Source organism: Lissotriton helveticus, chromosome 10, assembly GCF_964261635.1.
Source record: "Lissotriton helveticus chromosome 10, aLisHel1.1, whole genome shotgun sequence".
Taxonomy (NCBI): Eukaryota; Metazoa; Chordata; class Amphibia; order Caudata; family Salamandridae; genus Lissotriton; species Lissotriton helveticus.
Window position 1 is genome coordinate 769,430,833 of NC_136071.1, and position 17,153 is coordinate 769,447,985.

Below are 17,153 nucleotides of genomic sequence, written 5' to 3' on the forward strand. Positions count from 1 at the left end.
AAAGTAGTATTTATCGGGATTATCTGGTACTGCACTTGATATCTGTATGGCATCACAAACCTTTAATGGGCATGTATGCTGTCAGACCATATGTTTAAGGCCTAACGAAATGTCCATGTGTGGGTGCTACTGGCCAAATCCACGTAACCATAGAAATCCTATGGCTTGCTCGCTGGCAGAACCTGATATGTAGACTTTAACTCCTACAGGGTAACTGGTCAAGACTTTTGAAGGGTGTTGTGAGATAGAGAGACAGGCACAGGTAATACGTGAGTGGCATACAATCTAATGTCCAGGAAGTGTTAGAACCTTCTAAGAGTACGTCCTACTGCAATTGATTTGGGAGGTTCAACAGTGCGGTAAATTGTGACTATTGTAAGATTGTGAGTTTAAGTTCAACACAGTAGGGCAGTGCCTGGTCTATGCAGGGGGAGTCCAGGTTTTTCTTTTGGCTTTTTGGCAAAGTCTTACTGTTTCTGTCAGGTGCTCGTCGGTGGTCTGTGCAACTTCTGGACTTAGACACGGTGGCATATTCTCTCTGCTGGCAGTTAGTTTAATGGGTGCTTGGGCCGCAGCTAACCGGGTTTATTGTTGTCACTCGTACACCCCCCCCCCCCCCCCCCACCCCAGCTACCAGGGGTGTATTGTCACTAGTACACACACAGCTGCGGTCCTCTAGCTTGCTACCCGTCACTCTTTGTTGTACCGAATGCAAAATGACAGTAACATATTGTGCTATTGACGCATAATGCATTTCTTTAGCTTTTGTTATTACTTGGCTTGTCTCTGCCCCCCTGCCTCAGATTGGAATGCAGAATGTTGCTGGGAGTCTGTTAAGCACTTGATGTCAGGCAGGAGCACAGAGTGGATGGGGATTCTGATCCTTGATATTAAACCTGAAGTTTAAAGTGACCTATGCCTCTGGATGTTATTGCTGCGCACCCCAACTTCACATAAATGTATGTGTAATAAAACGAAATTGTGGACCTCAAGTTTCTGTGTTTTCGAAATTCGTGCAACAGTAATAAAAGCAACAATTTATTACACTTTTATTTTATGATCCCCTCTGTGGTTTGAGCCTCTTGTCACCTTTTGTCATGACTCCTCTAAACAAATAGTGTGTTATTTCTTAGTTGTCCTCTAATGCTCTTGCGTGTCTTTGAAATATATCCAGAACTACTGGAATTGTGTGATTTCGCAACCACTGCAGTTTATGTACAATAATGATGTTGCCACATTTGCCTCGTAATTTGTCATTTGCAGCGTAATTTGAAGATTTTGTTGTAAAGTTTCTAGCTCAAACTGAAGGCCCTTTACAAAGGATGACGGGACATCTTTCTGTTGCTTAGTTCTGTATTTGTGTGTTTAACTGACACTAATTACATGAGACATTTACCCAGACAGTGTTAACATGTGTAAAAATGATGAAGTAATATCACAAAATATGCTGCATTGTTCTGGATAATTTGTCCTGTCTTGTCACATAATTTATTGAGCCATGCAGCATAATTTGGTCTTCCCCTGCATCAAATTTCAGTGGGCCTGAATATATCCTATGTCAAGGCATGGGATGAGGGTGTATTAGATAGTGTGTAGTAATCTTGTGACTGCATGTGTAGTAGCTTCTACACTACAAAGCGAAACACCACAACCATTTTTCTGCATTGTCAGATAGTGGATGTTAAGATTCATTATGCACCAGTAGAATGGAAGACTTGAAACTTCAAACGCAGTGGTTGTAGTCACAGTATTCCGCCATATGACTGAACGTAAGGTAGATTCTAATGTTTGTTGGTTAGTAAAAATGAAAAATCAATGAAAAGAGTTACAATTTTAAAAAGCCAGTGCACCTTATTCTGAACAGTTGCTTTGAGAGTTCTAATCAATTGAGTTTACATTGGTTGGTATGGACCCTCAATTCTTTTTGGAGCTATAGTACAATACAGCCTCATGGCGCTAGCCTTAATGGAGGTTAGAGTCATATCTCGATGGCTTTTCTAAATTGTATTGGATTCCCTTCTTTATACAGGCAGGGGCTGAGGGATTGCGGTCCAAAGTTAAAGGCTGTACCTAAAATGTGATATTCAATAAGCCCAGACTGATATCTTGAGTATGTGTATATATAGTGTCAAAAAACAAAATTATTGTGAGGCATATTTTCCGTATTTGAGGAAGCATCATGTATTTCATTTTCTAAACATTTTGAAAAATACATAATATTTGGATGCTACAAATACACATTCCAAAGTCCCTCATCGAATCTCTGCTTCTGTGTAAAGTAAGCTAATGTCAAGGTTAAATTACATAAATTCAGTGGATTGCCATTCCTGGTGTTTTTTGTATCTAAAATAAAATGGGTCTTTTGTTCTCCTTTCTTATATTCAGATTGAGAATGCTTTCAAGCATACTGCTTTAACCCTTCTTTGAGCAATGTATTGTTTCTTCTATGTAGATTGTTGCTAACACTTGTGTGGATTTCTAATGCTCTTTAGTCCTAGATGTTTTGCTGTTAGCTGGGTCTAGCGGACATGGCAGAAAGACTACGTGGTTGTGGAGTACCTACCCTGGAAAGCATTCGGTATTGGTGGGGAAGATGAAAGACTATTAATGAGCATAGAATTACATCCCTAGGTGGCTCCTTGACAGTAATACATGTATAGCCATATCTGAAATTGACTTTAACAGTTCTGTTTGTTCATGTTTAGCTAATGTTTGCTGTGATACATTGCATTTGTTTATTTGGATTCTCTGGTGTGTATAGCGAAACCATCTTGAGATGTTTTGCCTGATGTTGGTAAGCATATTCACTTTTTAGTAATATCTTGGTGTTGGATGGTTTGTAGAGCTGCACATTGGCTCAACATGAGCTGTCATGTAAACACCAGGTGGCATTCAGTGATTAGCAATTGCTGAATACAAAATGACATTCCTGAGGTCACCAGCTTGAAGAGAAAACTAAGATATGAGCACCTACTGCTCAATGGTTAGTCCGTCAAACTGATTGTGCTTCTAATGAACTCAACAACAGTATGGTAAAGTATGCTTCCCCTAGGCTGATTTAGGAAAGCATTCTTTAGACAAGTTGCCATTTTGTATTTCATTAAACTGGGGTCGTTTTTCAAGAACATGGCTAAATGGAGCATCAGTTTGCCTGTCTTTCTATTGATGTTGAGGTTAACTGAGCTTAAAATATGTTTCAGAATTTTTTTCACACAAGTGAAACCACTCTAAGGGAAGAGTAATATACAGTTGATTGCAAGGGGTCAGAATAGGCATGCAACTGGAGATTGTATCCTTGATCCATGTTTTGTCCACCTATGAATCATGTATGGTTTACTTAGTTCTGGTACATGAAGGAGGTAAGAAACCTGTGTCATGTTTTACATATCGAGCTTCTAGATCACAGTGCCTGAATTCTTCAGGATGCCCTGTGAGTTTACAAGAATGTGGACCATGGTGACCATCGACACACATGAGGGTTGATAAGTGATTGCCAATGGCGTCAATGCTTTTTCAAAAAAATGTTTACTGTGTGCAAGGTGCAGTATCACTGAGATAGCGACGGTCATAACACTAGCTTGGATCAAGGGGAAAGTAATGGATTATTACTTTTTAATTATTCATCAAAGCCTATCCTATTTGAGACCGGTTTTGAAATTATGGTCGGAGTTAAGTGGTAGGCTGCTTGCCATTCTAAAAAGAAAAGCAACCAGAGGATCTGCCTGGTGAGTAGCCATGTATGGTTGCTCAGAAGTCTGGGTCAAGGATAAAAGTTTTCACTTTGCAAAGCATCATGAATTGGTGGCAGGTGGTCTGTCTTTTTTCTTTTGTTAGATATGCTTTTACAAGCTGGGGTGAAGCAGTCAATGCTTGTTGTTTAGAACCAGCCACACTTTCTGAAGTGTGATGCTGTTGATTAGCACAAACTGTGCCTTCACAATGGTGAGTTTTAAGCTTAACTTGAGATTCTACACATTGATGGTGATGTAGCGGTCTTTGAGGCTAGCTGGTGTGATTTCTTAATGTCCACTTTAAGGAGAAATGGGTGTCATCCACCTACTTGACTTATCTGAATGCTCTTGTTGGTCGCAATGACTTCCACGGGATCTATACGGAGGCTAATGAGAAAAAATGGCTAGGATAATCTATGGTACACTGCAGGTCACTAGTAAGGCCGCAGACATTGAGTTGGTCATTGGAGCAGAATGTGATCTGATGTTCAACTGAAGGACAATACCATGGACGGCTGTTCTTGAGGAACTAATTGATCAGGGTTTGATGGCCGACCACATTAAAAATTACAAAGAGGTGTGGCTGGATGAGTATCCGATAATCACAAGGTATATGCCCATGTCATGAGAGCACGGTGTACTTTCAAGAGGTAGGCTGGATCCTAAGAAGGATGGTGCTGTATCTGGTGTGGAACAAACCAACCTGTGCTACATAAAGAGCTCAATGTGTTTCTGCTGAGGTGCTCTTCTTATGTCAGAGGTAGTACCTTGGTATCCAGCGCTATCACAGGCGGTACTGCAGCTAATCAATTCTAAAAAATATTTTGAGTACAATGCCCTTTTTCCATTTCATTTTCACTATTAGGTTGGCTGAATAATTTCGAATATTAATGAGAACTTAATAAAGACCAGCCTCTGTACCAAAAAAGACGAACAACTTTGGATTTTTCCTCATCTGCTCACTGTTTTGAACATAACTATATAACTGCATTGTGAAGTGCTGAACCTTTGTGAATTGTTGAGTTTATAGGAATGTATTCCTTGGTGAGGAGTATAGAGGGAAGTGCTCCTTGGTTCTTTGCACTAGTACGTTTTACCTAAAATACTATATTTGTCAGGTGCGAATCTTGACAGCCCCTACCCTCAGTCTGTCTAAACTGACTCATATCCACCACTCAAATTACTTTCATATTTCACTATACTAATTCAACACTAACTATCATGGGTTCCGGAGTAGCGTTCTACTTGCCGAAAAAGTGTTTGACGCCTCGTCAGGGATAATAAGCGCTATATAAATGTACTCATTTCCGGGTCTGGTGAGTACGGGTTAGCGCTCTAGTGGGTTGACAAGCCACACAATTTAACCAGCATGCTGTGGTGTGCACGCAGTGGGCGCGCCAAAGGCACGCCCATCTGCGCCGGTCCACGCTCCGGCCGGACGCGGGGCCCGAACCCCTGGATGCGGCAAGGCAGAGGGCATAGTTTTTTCGAGTAGGGACTTACGTAATCTTAACCCTGCTATTAAAAATCTGCAATGCCCTAGGTTGGCCCTAGACAAGGACAAGATCAACATCATGAGCTCCTATTGTATGTGCTGTCAGACACAGCTCCCCACTATTCTTAATGAGTCTATTTATAAGTATAAGACCACCCAGATAATTTTAAAAACAGCTCTACTTAGGAACTGGGGCATACTGAATTGTATTATGTTTAACGCTAGATCCCTAGTGAAGCATAGCGTGGAATGCGCACTTCTACTGGGGGAGCACTTTCATTACCGAAACTTGGACCGACAATAGCTCTGGCCCTAATCTGGTAAAAGCTACACCGCTGGGCTTTCATTGTTACACCCTGGATAAGTCCAATAAGAAGGGGGGCGGTTTTGCTATAATCTACCACGATTCACTCTCCCCTAAATTTGCACCAGCATTTAGCTTGGCCTGTGAGGCCCTAGCTTTTGAGATCTACTCTGAATTCCACAGACCGTTTAAGGGGATGTTGATATACCGTCCTCCGGGCTCCAAGGGAAGTTTTTTGGAGTCCCTAGATTTGATGCTTGAGGAGGGTCTGTGTCTGGAATCCTTCTCAGTGATGGGGGACTTCAATTTCTATCTCGAAAATCCCAAACATGCTGAGACCTCTAGGCTAAATCAAATCCTGGGTATTGGTGGCCTGGAGCAAATGGTCAAGGTGCCAACACACAAAAAGGGTCATACCCTGGATGGTATTTATACCAACAATAAAGATATAACTGAGATCATGATCTTCCCCATTCCTTGGTCTGACCACTCGGCGATTAATTTTGGACTTAAACCATTGCCGGCGCAGTCCGTAGACCACAAACAGAATTGCGAGATAGGCACCAGATCTTGGGGTAAGCTGGATGTGGAAAGACTAGGAAACATCCTGCTGAACTCCATGGTCCAGCCTCCGGTAGATGTGGATGAAGCTACATCCAACTAGAACACCTGGCTCACCAATGCTTGTGACCAGCTAGTCCCTGTTAAAAAATGGGTTCCCAAGCGGCCTTTGCCAACTGCACCCTAGTACTCTGATGAGCTCAGGGCCAAAAAATTGATCTGTAAATATGCAGAGAGGGATTGGCGGAAATCATATTCCGAAGGGATGAAGGAAAAGTATAAGACCTGTATATCTAGCTACAAGCAAGCTCTCTTTGAAGCTAAAAAGGAATACTTTTCACTACAAATAACCAAAGCGGAATCTAATTCTAAAGAACTTTTTAAAACGATATGTAAACTAGCCAAACCCACTGCCCCTAAAAAACAGGGTGATGTAGAGTTCTGCAATAAAATGGCGGATTATTTTAAAACCAAAGTTGAAACTATCTTCATCTCCTTGGTAGGTCAAATAAATGGGAAACAGTCAGATTCAAATCTCACTGACTCAGGCCACCAAGCTACCACCCAAGGCTCTCTGGATCATTTTACCCCTATTGAGAATGCTGGTCTGATTAAACTGCTGCACATCATAAAATCCGGTGCTCCCGGTGATCCTTGTCCCGCGGGAAATGTTAAGTTAATTCCAGAAATCATCAGTTCTGACACCCCTACTAAACTCAGTTTTACAGACCGGAATTTTTCCTAGGGATTGGAAAAAAGCCTCTGTGCTCCCTCTGCTGAAGAAACTGCTACTCCTTTCTGGCAGATAGGTCCCAGACTGTAGATCTCGATGGGAATGTCTCTGACCCCTTTTCACTTCCTTGTGGAGTGCCACAGGGCTCATCTTTGAGCCCTAACCTTTTTAATATCTATGTGGCCCCCTTGGCTAATATCATCCGGTCATTTGGGTTCCAGCTCGCCTCCTATGCTGATGACACACAGATTGTGTTGTCACTTACGGAGGGAGCGGAAAGAGAAAAAGGGGACAGGTTTCAGAAATGTATGAGCTCCATTTCCATCTGGATGTCAGCCAATTGTCTAAAGCTCAATTCAGCAAAAACAGAGGTGATAAAGTTCGGCAACAATCCCCGGGTTTGGACACCAGACTGGTGGCCGGTAGAGCTGGGGTCCTGTCCAATACCCTCCAGGAAAGCCAAGAATCTGTGAGTCCTAGTGGATAATAAACTCACTATGGGGGACCAAGTGAACCAGGTGACTTCATCCTGTTTCATGGTCCTCGGAATAATTAAAAAAAATCAAGCTCTTCTTCTCAGCCAGCAACCTAAGGACGGTCGTTACGGCCCTGATTTAATCCCGTCTGGACTATTGCAACAGTCTCTATCTTAATGTACAGAAACAACACATGTACAAGTTGCAACTGGTCCAGAATGCGGTAGTCAGATTGCTGGCGGATACGGCGAGGTTTGCCTCGGTTAGAGGTGAGCTGAGGAAACTACACTGGCTCCCCATCCCACTGAGATTTCGGTTTAAGGCCCTTTGTGTGGTCTTTAAAGCAGTGAATGGTATTGGCCAGGAGTTTCTTAAGCATAAACTCTCATGGTATGTTCCTAGTAGAACCTTGCGCTCTTCTAGTTCTAAACTAGTTCAAACATCTATGTTTAAGAAAATAAATTGGGGAGGCAGAATTTTCTTTCACTTTGCCTCTAAAGCATGGAACGAACTCCCATTCCAATTAAGAAATGCTTCTGATTTAATCTCCTTTCGCAAGGGTCTGAAAACTTGGTTTTTCTCTCAATAACAGTCTACCGCTCTCCCAGGTAACCCAGTTCTCAGCGCCAGGACACCCCAGGGTAACAGTGCGCTTTACAAGAATAAATAACATAACATAACATAATTACAATAAAATGCATGTAGAACATATGGCACAACCTATAGCGTGATTCTCTTGAAGATGAAACTCCTCTGAATCCATGCAGTGTGTATTTTGGCTGAAGGTTCATTCAGAGTTGACTTCCATTCTTGGTGCAAAGGACACACTATGCCCTGCGATAGTTTTGTAAAAAATGTAACCTGTAACCTGTAATTCACTGATCCTCATGTAAAGCGCTCTGATACCTACAGGTCTAGCCAGCGCTATATAAAACTCAATAAATAAATAAATAAATGTTCGTGTCTAAATAGGAGACAGATTTGACTCAACACAAATAAACCTGTACAATGGTAACCCGTTGGAGTATAGCTGAAAATGGGGGCAAGACAATTTAACAGAGCCTGACACTTTGGAGAAGGGGCATGGACTGGTGCATGCCAGTGGAGAAAAAAATGTACAAATGTGTGGCTTCCCTATGAAATAGGTCTAAAATAGGTCCCAAGGAAGGAATCCTGATTTGTAACGAGACCTGCAGAAGAGAAGATCTGATAATTATTTGGTTCAGATAGTCACAGGGCTGGGGTGGCCAAGCATGGGAGTGTCAGGAATTTTATGTCTTCCATGTATTCCTGTTGGAGCACATATTTTTTAACACCATCCTTGCCGAAAGACCGCCGTACTGCACTGGATTTTTTCTGTAATATTTTTTTTTGTAAATGTAAACGGTTAACGTTTTACTTTCAAAGAGAATAAAAAGTATTTTGAAAAATAATTTGGTGTTTAAATAACTGTTCAATTTAATGTTCAAATAACTTTTTTCATTCTAACATGTACATTAATTTGTATTTTCGACTGGGAAAATATAATATAAATCAGCCTTTCTTCTGCAGATAGACTGCTACATGTTCTTGCTATCAATTTACCTAGTTAATGTACTCATGTGATCAAATTGTAGTATGCATCTGGGGCACAGCATGGTTCCTGAACTGGAGATTTGGCACCAATCAACCGATATGATGTGTGATGCTAGGTGTCGGCACTGGGAGGCGAAATATTAAATTATTGAAATGAAGGTAGATACTGTTAGTAGCGCACATTTGACGTATCGTAAGAGAGTGTGTGGAAAAAAGAAGAGCCGGATGCATGCAGAGCCTCGCTGAGGTATAGTTACGTTTTGTGTATCCTTGGATGGTTCACGGTTTGAAGTCGGTCTCCTTGAAGATTGATGTTACTCTAGTGTGATATGGTATTTTTTGCTATATATCTCTTTTAAGCAGTAGGCAAGTAATACTTGTTAACCAGCATCTTGAACCTGACAAATAGGAGCACTAAATAGGATGCTTTACTGTCAATTGAGAACTATTCTGTTTGCCAGCTACAGTATATGCCAAACATGGCTGTTAGATTATTAGTACACCCATTTGTTCGAGGTAAAAAGTCAGCCTCGATATTTATCCTTCATAGTAAATTTGATTTTAATGTAGATTATTTAAAAAAAGTCATCAATTAACCTTTTAGACTTTCAAGTTCTTTTTTTTATTGCAGTTAGTATATTGTATTGTTAAGCTATGTGTAACCTCAAAACACATTTTATCATTGGATTTGTAAAATGCTAAACCTACTGTTTGCATGCCAGTATGTATTACCGTTTAAGAGGGATAATATAGTACTAACTAGCATTCATATATATTTATGTTTAATGTGTTTCACTATGGAGTGAACCAAAAGTATACCAAAGGATTATTGACCATATTCTCAACTGAGGAAGCCTGCATGTTTATGTTCTGCTTTGCTTTAAGGTCATATAGGAATCTTTTGATTAATTTGCTTTTTTGAATGCTTTGTTATAGCACACGCTATGAATTGAGTCACAACTAAGCCCTTAAATTATATTTCGCTCTTTTAATCATGCCTCCAAATTTACTTTCTCCTAGGTCAGATAGGATATTTTTTTTAAGCCAAGTTGTCAGCTGGGGTGTGAAATTTCTATCGCCCGAAGCCCTGAACATATTGTTTGGGTCAAGAACAACACGTGTTCGTGTTTATTTTGTTCTCTGGACTGCAGCTCTAACCCCCTTTGGCTCCCATATAACGCTGGGAGAGGGTATTATCTGCAACTAAGGCAAGGTTTATATCCAAATGCATAAGTTGTTTACATTTGTATATGTAATTTATTATTCCAAAACCTCTTTCCTATTAGGGTGGGTGGTCTAAGGAAATGTTCTAAGCCCAGCTTTCATTACTGACTGTGGATCCAGTATAAAAACATTTACACGTTTGCAAAAGTTAACATTTTAAGATTATTTGTAATACTCCTATAATGCTCCCTTATTATATGCAAATGCATACATGAGAATAAAAGCAGCATTTCAAAATAAAATGTACATACAAAATCCAACATGGTTAAAAAAAAATCTAAACTAGTAAGCAACTTTAATTTCCATTTTTCAACTGCATCATTTACTAAATCGTCTTTGATGCATGCCAATATTTAAAATAAAGGTTAATAATATAGAAACAGTATATAACCATTTTGAGCAGGATGAAAATGAGGACCTTGTTACATAAAGCTGCAAAAGTGCAACTGCAGATGTTTGTCCTTGCATTGATGCAGAATTACAACTTTCAGGAACTTATGAGAGTTTACAGAAGTAGGCGCAGAAACTATACTCTTAAAAACGTTTGCCAATTAAATTTTTTCGAGAGCAAATATGCATATTTACTTGTGAAAATTTGCAGTGACTGCAACTTCACTTTCCTTACATCCTCTTTGTTCTTCACCCTGGAAAAGGTTTTGCTCCTCTGTTTGCCAGAAATACATTTCCAATCTTTTCCAGTGTAGGAAGAGATTAGAGAGTCGCTGGTAAAAACTCTAAACATATTAGTTTTCAAGTGTGCACAGACACATGGGACATTTAATTTCCAACATGGAACCACCTCTTGCTATCTTACTTCCAGCCCCCATATATAGATTTGCAGAACAGTGTAAACATCAAAGCCTCACTAGATTTCAAATCCTCATATAATATTAACCCAAATATAATTAAAGAGGCTATTATCGCAGGTCTGATATAATGAGAATACTGCTATAATCTGCCACAATACTGCATGGCACCGAAACAGACAAATTACATTTTTTATAGGACAAATGGATTCCCCCCCAAAAAAGCATATATTTTTAAAATTCCACACTTTTGGGTAGGCTTCTTAAAGAGTTGAAAGTGGTATGTGCACCTGTCAGTAAAACAATGGGATTTTTCACCAACTATTTAGTTTTTCTTGTTTCATTTTATCTGTGTGCGAGTACCAGGGGATCTGGTGTGCGGAGTTTGTTGTCCACATATAACCTAAAATGTCAGAGCTTAAGTTGTCGTATAAATTATCTTTTTTTTAATTAACTTAGATTAAATAAGTAAATGGCAAAAAATGGTTAATGCAGTGTGGTGTTTATACCTTTCACTTATTGTCAGAGTTTTGTATTGATAATTCATGTACTTTGTCATTTTTCCCAGGAGGAAGATGGAACAGAGGAAGACAATGGCAGAGTGGAGCCGGTTGGGCATGCAGACACTGGAGCAGATAATGCATTGCACTTGGAGTAAGTACATTTATAATGCATACTAGTTCCAAGGTCATATACGATCGAGCTGTCACTTTCCCTCTAATCCTCGAATTAGAGGAGTAAAAGACATTGATCGGCTCCATAGCCTTCATAAAAGTCCAGTACATTAAAGCACGTGGGTGGTTGAGAGGTCTCTGTGCGACACTTGGATTCATCATGTCCAGCAACTTTAAATGGAATATTGAAGGAAATTACTGACATACCTCATTAGAGGCAGTTTCATCATGTTACTATACCTTTAGAATGCGCATAATGTGCTGAAATTAAATTCAATGTGCGTAGTGTGCCAGAATTAATTTATGCATTGGATTCAGTTGGATTGTTCGAAGAACAGAATTTGTCTCATGCACTGAATTGTGTGTTTGATTTAATAGCTGCTTTGTGCGACCAGTATGCAAGCTGGGAAAGCACATCAAGTATGTTGGCTGTAGAAACATTTTGTAGGTAGTATCTTCGAAGATTCGAAGGTCAACTTTGATCTAGTATTGAACACATCAGTAACTCAAAGGGGTTTTGTGTCTTGTTAAACAGGCCACACCTTATGTTGTGCAGAGTTAGCAATCAGTGAGAATACCTCCCTTCTGTAAGGTAACGTATGAAAATGGGGAAGTCAGTAATATAAAGAACAAATTAAACCAGAGCAGACAAATTATCCATCCCTACAGAACTTGGATGACTGCCTATTTTTCCATGCTTATCGTACCAAACTGTCTTGATTAAAGTTGCAGTTTGTTTTAATCATTCTAAAAAATGCTTTTAGTTTCTGAAGTAATTAACCCATTAGGAGCATTCTAGATCATATTTGACGAAATGCATCAGTAGCTGGGAATAACTGCTCAGTCCGACTTGGATCTAACTTTATTTTCTCTCTTTTATTAGTATTGTTTAAAACTTATTAAAAAATGTGTAAAAATAGGGGGAGCGTCCATAACCTCCACCATATGTTTGTTACTCTGTTTAATGTCATTATGCAGTTTTTTTTTAGCACAGCTTGACCAATCCAATGAGTCAATTTACTGCAGTTAACTCTATAATGAGCGGTACATATAAAGCAATGTTAAATAAGTCTCAAATAATAGTTGACATCCCTTGCTTAATACTATGTGCTGGTTTTGCTCATGGGCTAACCCAATTTACCTTAAAGAGGGAAGTGTATTTCACGGGGAATATTGGGCTTTGGTTAGTCATTTTAATAATAACCTTTAGCGATGGTCACAGTACATATATTCTTTTAAATATCACCTTCTTTAGAATCCAAGGTGTTTTACCGAAAAACACATTCCTAGTTGTCCTTTTATTTATTTGAGGTATTTGGGAGGAGATGTTGACTTTAAAAATAGGCCACACAATGCCATTCTCTGTCCTCCAGTGACATCTTAAATCCTGAAGTGCCTACCCCATACATTGATGGGTAGTACTCTCTAGTGACAGCATGAGCGGACTCCTCTGGGCTTAGAGAGATGCCCCTGGAGAGGATTGTGCAAGTAGCGGATGAGAGCACAGCTCATCAATTAAATACATACCAGATCGCATGGAATAAAAGACTGTCTCCCTTAAAGGTTGCATAGAGTGGGAAGGGAGTTGACATTGAATTATAATTTGTCAATCAAGTAGGATATAAACAGAGCATCGATTTACTTTCCGTAACATTAGAATATTTATTTCATAAATATATTTGCTGATACCCAAATTTTGCACTACGTCTTACCAGGAAAGTTAGGTTGTAAGTAGAACTTATAATTCGAAAATACGTTGGGTACAGTATTTTTAGATACCAGTGTAAAAAATGTTTAAATCAGTTTTCTCTGCGGTCTGTCATAAATTGTTAACACAACGAACTAATGAAGGTGTTTACATATCATTTATTTTTTGGTTCATTTTGATTTTTGTTCTCATTTCATGCCATCAGATTAATATTCAGGTATGTTTGGCACCGTTTGCCTCATCTTTTTGTAATGTTCTGAAATAGACTTCTTTGTATGTGTCTGTTTTGGCTCATTTGCTGTACGTGTTCACGCTCCCTCATTCATCATTGTCTCACAGTGATATGCTAAAGCTTGTGGAAGTCTCGAACGATGGAGGGCCTTTGGGAATCCATGTAGTGCCTTACAGCGCTCGGGGCGGAAGGTAATGTATTGTGTAAGATTTTCATTGTCAGAGCTTGCAGTGTTTTATCTTAATTATGGGACACCTTAGTAGCTGTTATTGCACTGAATGTGTTAAGCATCATTTCTAAAAAGGAACCGTGATACCTCATCCGGGCTAGATTCCAAAGAAGTGTTATTTCAGTAATGATTTAACAAAAAAATAAGGACATTTAAATCCATATTTCAATTAGCACTGGGAGATATTCAATTCAGCACCTCGTCTCTCTTTCCACCTGCCAAATCTTTGATGCCTGCATTTATTGGAATACGTTCATTACCTTTGAAGTACAGCAGCATTCAAAAGTACTGATGGAAATATGTATCTTACAAGCGGGATGGAAATGAAAGTGCTCTTCAAGACTGAAAAATGAACCTGGTGCAGAATAAGACAGCTATGCAGGGTAGGCCTTTGAGGTATAATGAAGACCTCAGGGAAAGGAATGCCATATGTTAATTTTCAATACCTCAAAAAAGCAAGTGTTCGTTTGCAGGTCACATGCTTAATGAGTGGAGGAAAAATGATGTCGCCTTAAAGTAGGATTTCTCAAAACTGATAAACTTTTTTTAAGAGAAAGTGTTTTTATTTTTTTTACCCATTAGGCTCTCATAAAAGAGGGATTCTTGTTTAGTGTTGTATTTGGCCCCTTTTAACACTGTCATGCACACATGCAGAGGCATGTGCCCCTACGATATTAATGCATAACTTATTTTGTGTTATTGAGATTCTGAAGTATGACGTCTTTTTTTAGACGTACATGAAATGTGCACAATAAAGTCCAAAGTCTTCCACCTTTAATAGCTCAACTTTTTTTAATTCAGCTTCACATACATATTCGCACAATTCTGTCTTTAAAAACTCGTTCTTTATAATCTTGTATTTCTCAATAAAAGTCAAATGTGAGCATATTAAAAGATCACGGAATATGTTTTAACACAGACTAATAAAGTATTTTTCTTCGAAGTTCATCAAATAGGCTGTGGATATTTAGCATGAAGCTAAGATCCTAATCGTTTGAATGTCATATTTGAATGTTGACAATATTGCGGAGTAGTAGCTATAAAAGGACACCAAGCAATTCATTAGTCTTACTCTGGTTTTTATTTTTGTGAAACATAACAGAAATTGTGGTTCCTGGTGCTTTCAAATTGAGCCATAGTAAATAATACAATAGAGACCTAAGCTTTGGAGGAGCTGTACCTTATGGTACCGAAAAGATGGAGCGTTTTATGTCACAAACCATCCAAAATATATCATTTGGTTTAATGCCAACCACAATGAAAAAGAAACAGTATGTGTGTACTGATATGCCATAATTTAAACCAGGAGTGCCAGTGTTCTGTAACTATAACTGATCTGAGTCTTGTAATGAACCATATAGAATTGCAGTGCTTAGGCATTGCACCTAACCAAAAGCCTCTTTTTGCATCCCAGATACAGCGCTGACTATTCTTTCAGCCACCTTGCAAAACATATGCCTTGAAGAAGAATAAAGTCAACATTTGTAAAGCGCACAATCGCCCGTAAGGGTCTCTAGGCGCTGGGGGCCGTCGGGAAGATTAAGCGAGCTATTGCCCAGAGTCACATGGTGCTGGGCTAACCTGCCGCCGGAGCCGGGGATCGAACCGTGGTCCCCAGATTCCAGCGTCAGTCGCCCTGGCCGCGGCGCCACACCTCTGTACCTGGACAGACAAAAACATGTATCTAAGTGATGGAAGATAGACCAAGTGCAGAGGTCTTGCTGAAGTTGTGATCTTTTTAATGTGATCTATAATGGCAGAACTGAATTGTTGGACACCTAAATCGTCACCATCTTTTCCACGGACTCTGAATAAACATTCAGAATGAGTGTAGAAGAGGGTTTCATCTTATTCAAAGGAAGTGGTTTATCAAATTGAAGGTGGTTCTTCTTTACACAGTGGTCTTTGTACACAAATGCTACAGAATATAGTTAGTTTGAACCATGCTGGTGTGCTAAGTAATATAAATTATTTGAGGATGCCTTGACTAAATGATGCAGCCCTCTACAAGCAGTATCTGTTTGGGATATTGATGCGTTCCTTAACACCTCATGTGAGAATCATTGTCATGCATTCTATATTTTGTGGTATTCTAGTGTGGACGATCATATCATTCATGTTCTGTCTGTTTGTTTGCAAGCATCTTCATGACAGTATCCTTGGGCGAGCTAGTGCTCCCGAATGACCCAATTTTGTAAAATTGTAGAGTAAAATAATAGGCAGTTTGGAATAACCTAGCAAATTATGATATTGTGAACAACACTCCATTTGATTTACATGATTTCCTACATTCTGCCTTAAAGAAAACAAATGTTGACTATCTTCTTTCGATCTTGATTACAAAAATGAATGTCTATTAACAGTGAAATTTCACAACTGTAACCCAGTTCCTACAGCAGCGACCGGGATAGGTAATGGGACTCCATAGAGATCCTAGTGCGTTACCTTAAATGAATTGGTAGAGGGTATGTAGAACATGACATGAGTTGAAGGAGAGTGTTTGGAGAAAGCCAATGAGCGGTGTAACCATTTGGGTTTCGTTATTTCATGTTTGGAATGCCTTTATGCTTGGCATGCATGGTTTGGTGCCTGTATTTTTTGTGTGGTTGGTCAGTTATTCCATAGTTCTTAGCATTGCTACTTATAACAATGCCTTGCTTTAAGCCAGCTCATGTTTATTTACTCCAGTTCTAACAAGATTCAAAAACTATGATTTATTCATTATAGTAATTGTATTCTTTTTTTGTGAGTTGTCCCAGCCATTGAGATGTGTGATGGAATCTATGATAATACTGTATCTGAAGTTTCATCAAGCTTTTGTGTACTCTGATTCCTCTAGTCTGATGCATTCCAATTCAGTTCTGTTGTGGTGTGCCTTATTGGCATGTTTCAAGCACATAAGCATATTATTCACACCCCACTCCAACAATTCCTAAGACCATTATTAACTGTGTTTTGTCAACTTGACCACCAATAGTTGGCCCACTTTAGCCACCAATTTTATATTTTTGCCATCGTCTCACCAGCGCTTAGCCTTCATTTTATCATTTATGTGCAGAAGGAAATGGTTAGGTTAATCTGCTCTTGCTTTGTCGTGTGCAGCTTACTGAATCAAGCTCTTTATATGGGTATCCTTTACAGACACAGTTGTGCTATGGCATCTTTATGCTTTTGAAGGTGGTTGAGGTTATCCTTAGGCTTCCGTGACTTGAACCAGAGTGGGCCATGAACAATTCTGTTAGAAGTCTCCCAAGATGTCCCTCTAAGACAAGCTGCGTTCCTAAAATGAGGCAGTGGATCATTCTTTTATTGTCAGGTCTTTAGTCTTTTTAGGTTGAGCCTACTAGACACTGCATGAGTTCACACTCATTTGCCTGCTTCTTTTTCATGGCCCAGCTTGTCCTG

The 17,153-nt window shown here is 39.5% G+C and overlaps 1 protein-coding gene across 7 annotated transcripts in view; it reads left to right on the plus strand.

The window, feature by feature from the left end:
* The window catches only part of PARD3 (par-3 family cell polarity regulator), a 1,362,300-nt gene that overhangs the window by 590,542 nt on the left and 754,605 nt on the right, over positions 1–17,153 (plus strand). For all 7 annotated transcript variants that reach the window (XM_078663327.1, XM_078663329.1, XM_078663332.1 and 4 more), the window contains exons 6-7: positions 11,474–11,559; positions 13,627–13,710. In XM_078663327.1, the coding sequence (XP_078519453.1) occupies positions 11,474–11,559; positions 13,627–13,710 (170 nt within the window). The remainder of the gene's footprint in view (positions 1–11,473; positions 11,560–13,626; positions 13,711–17,153) is intronic.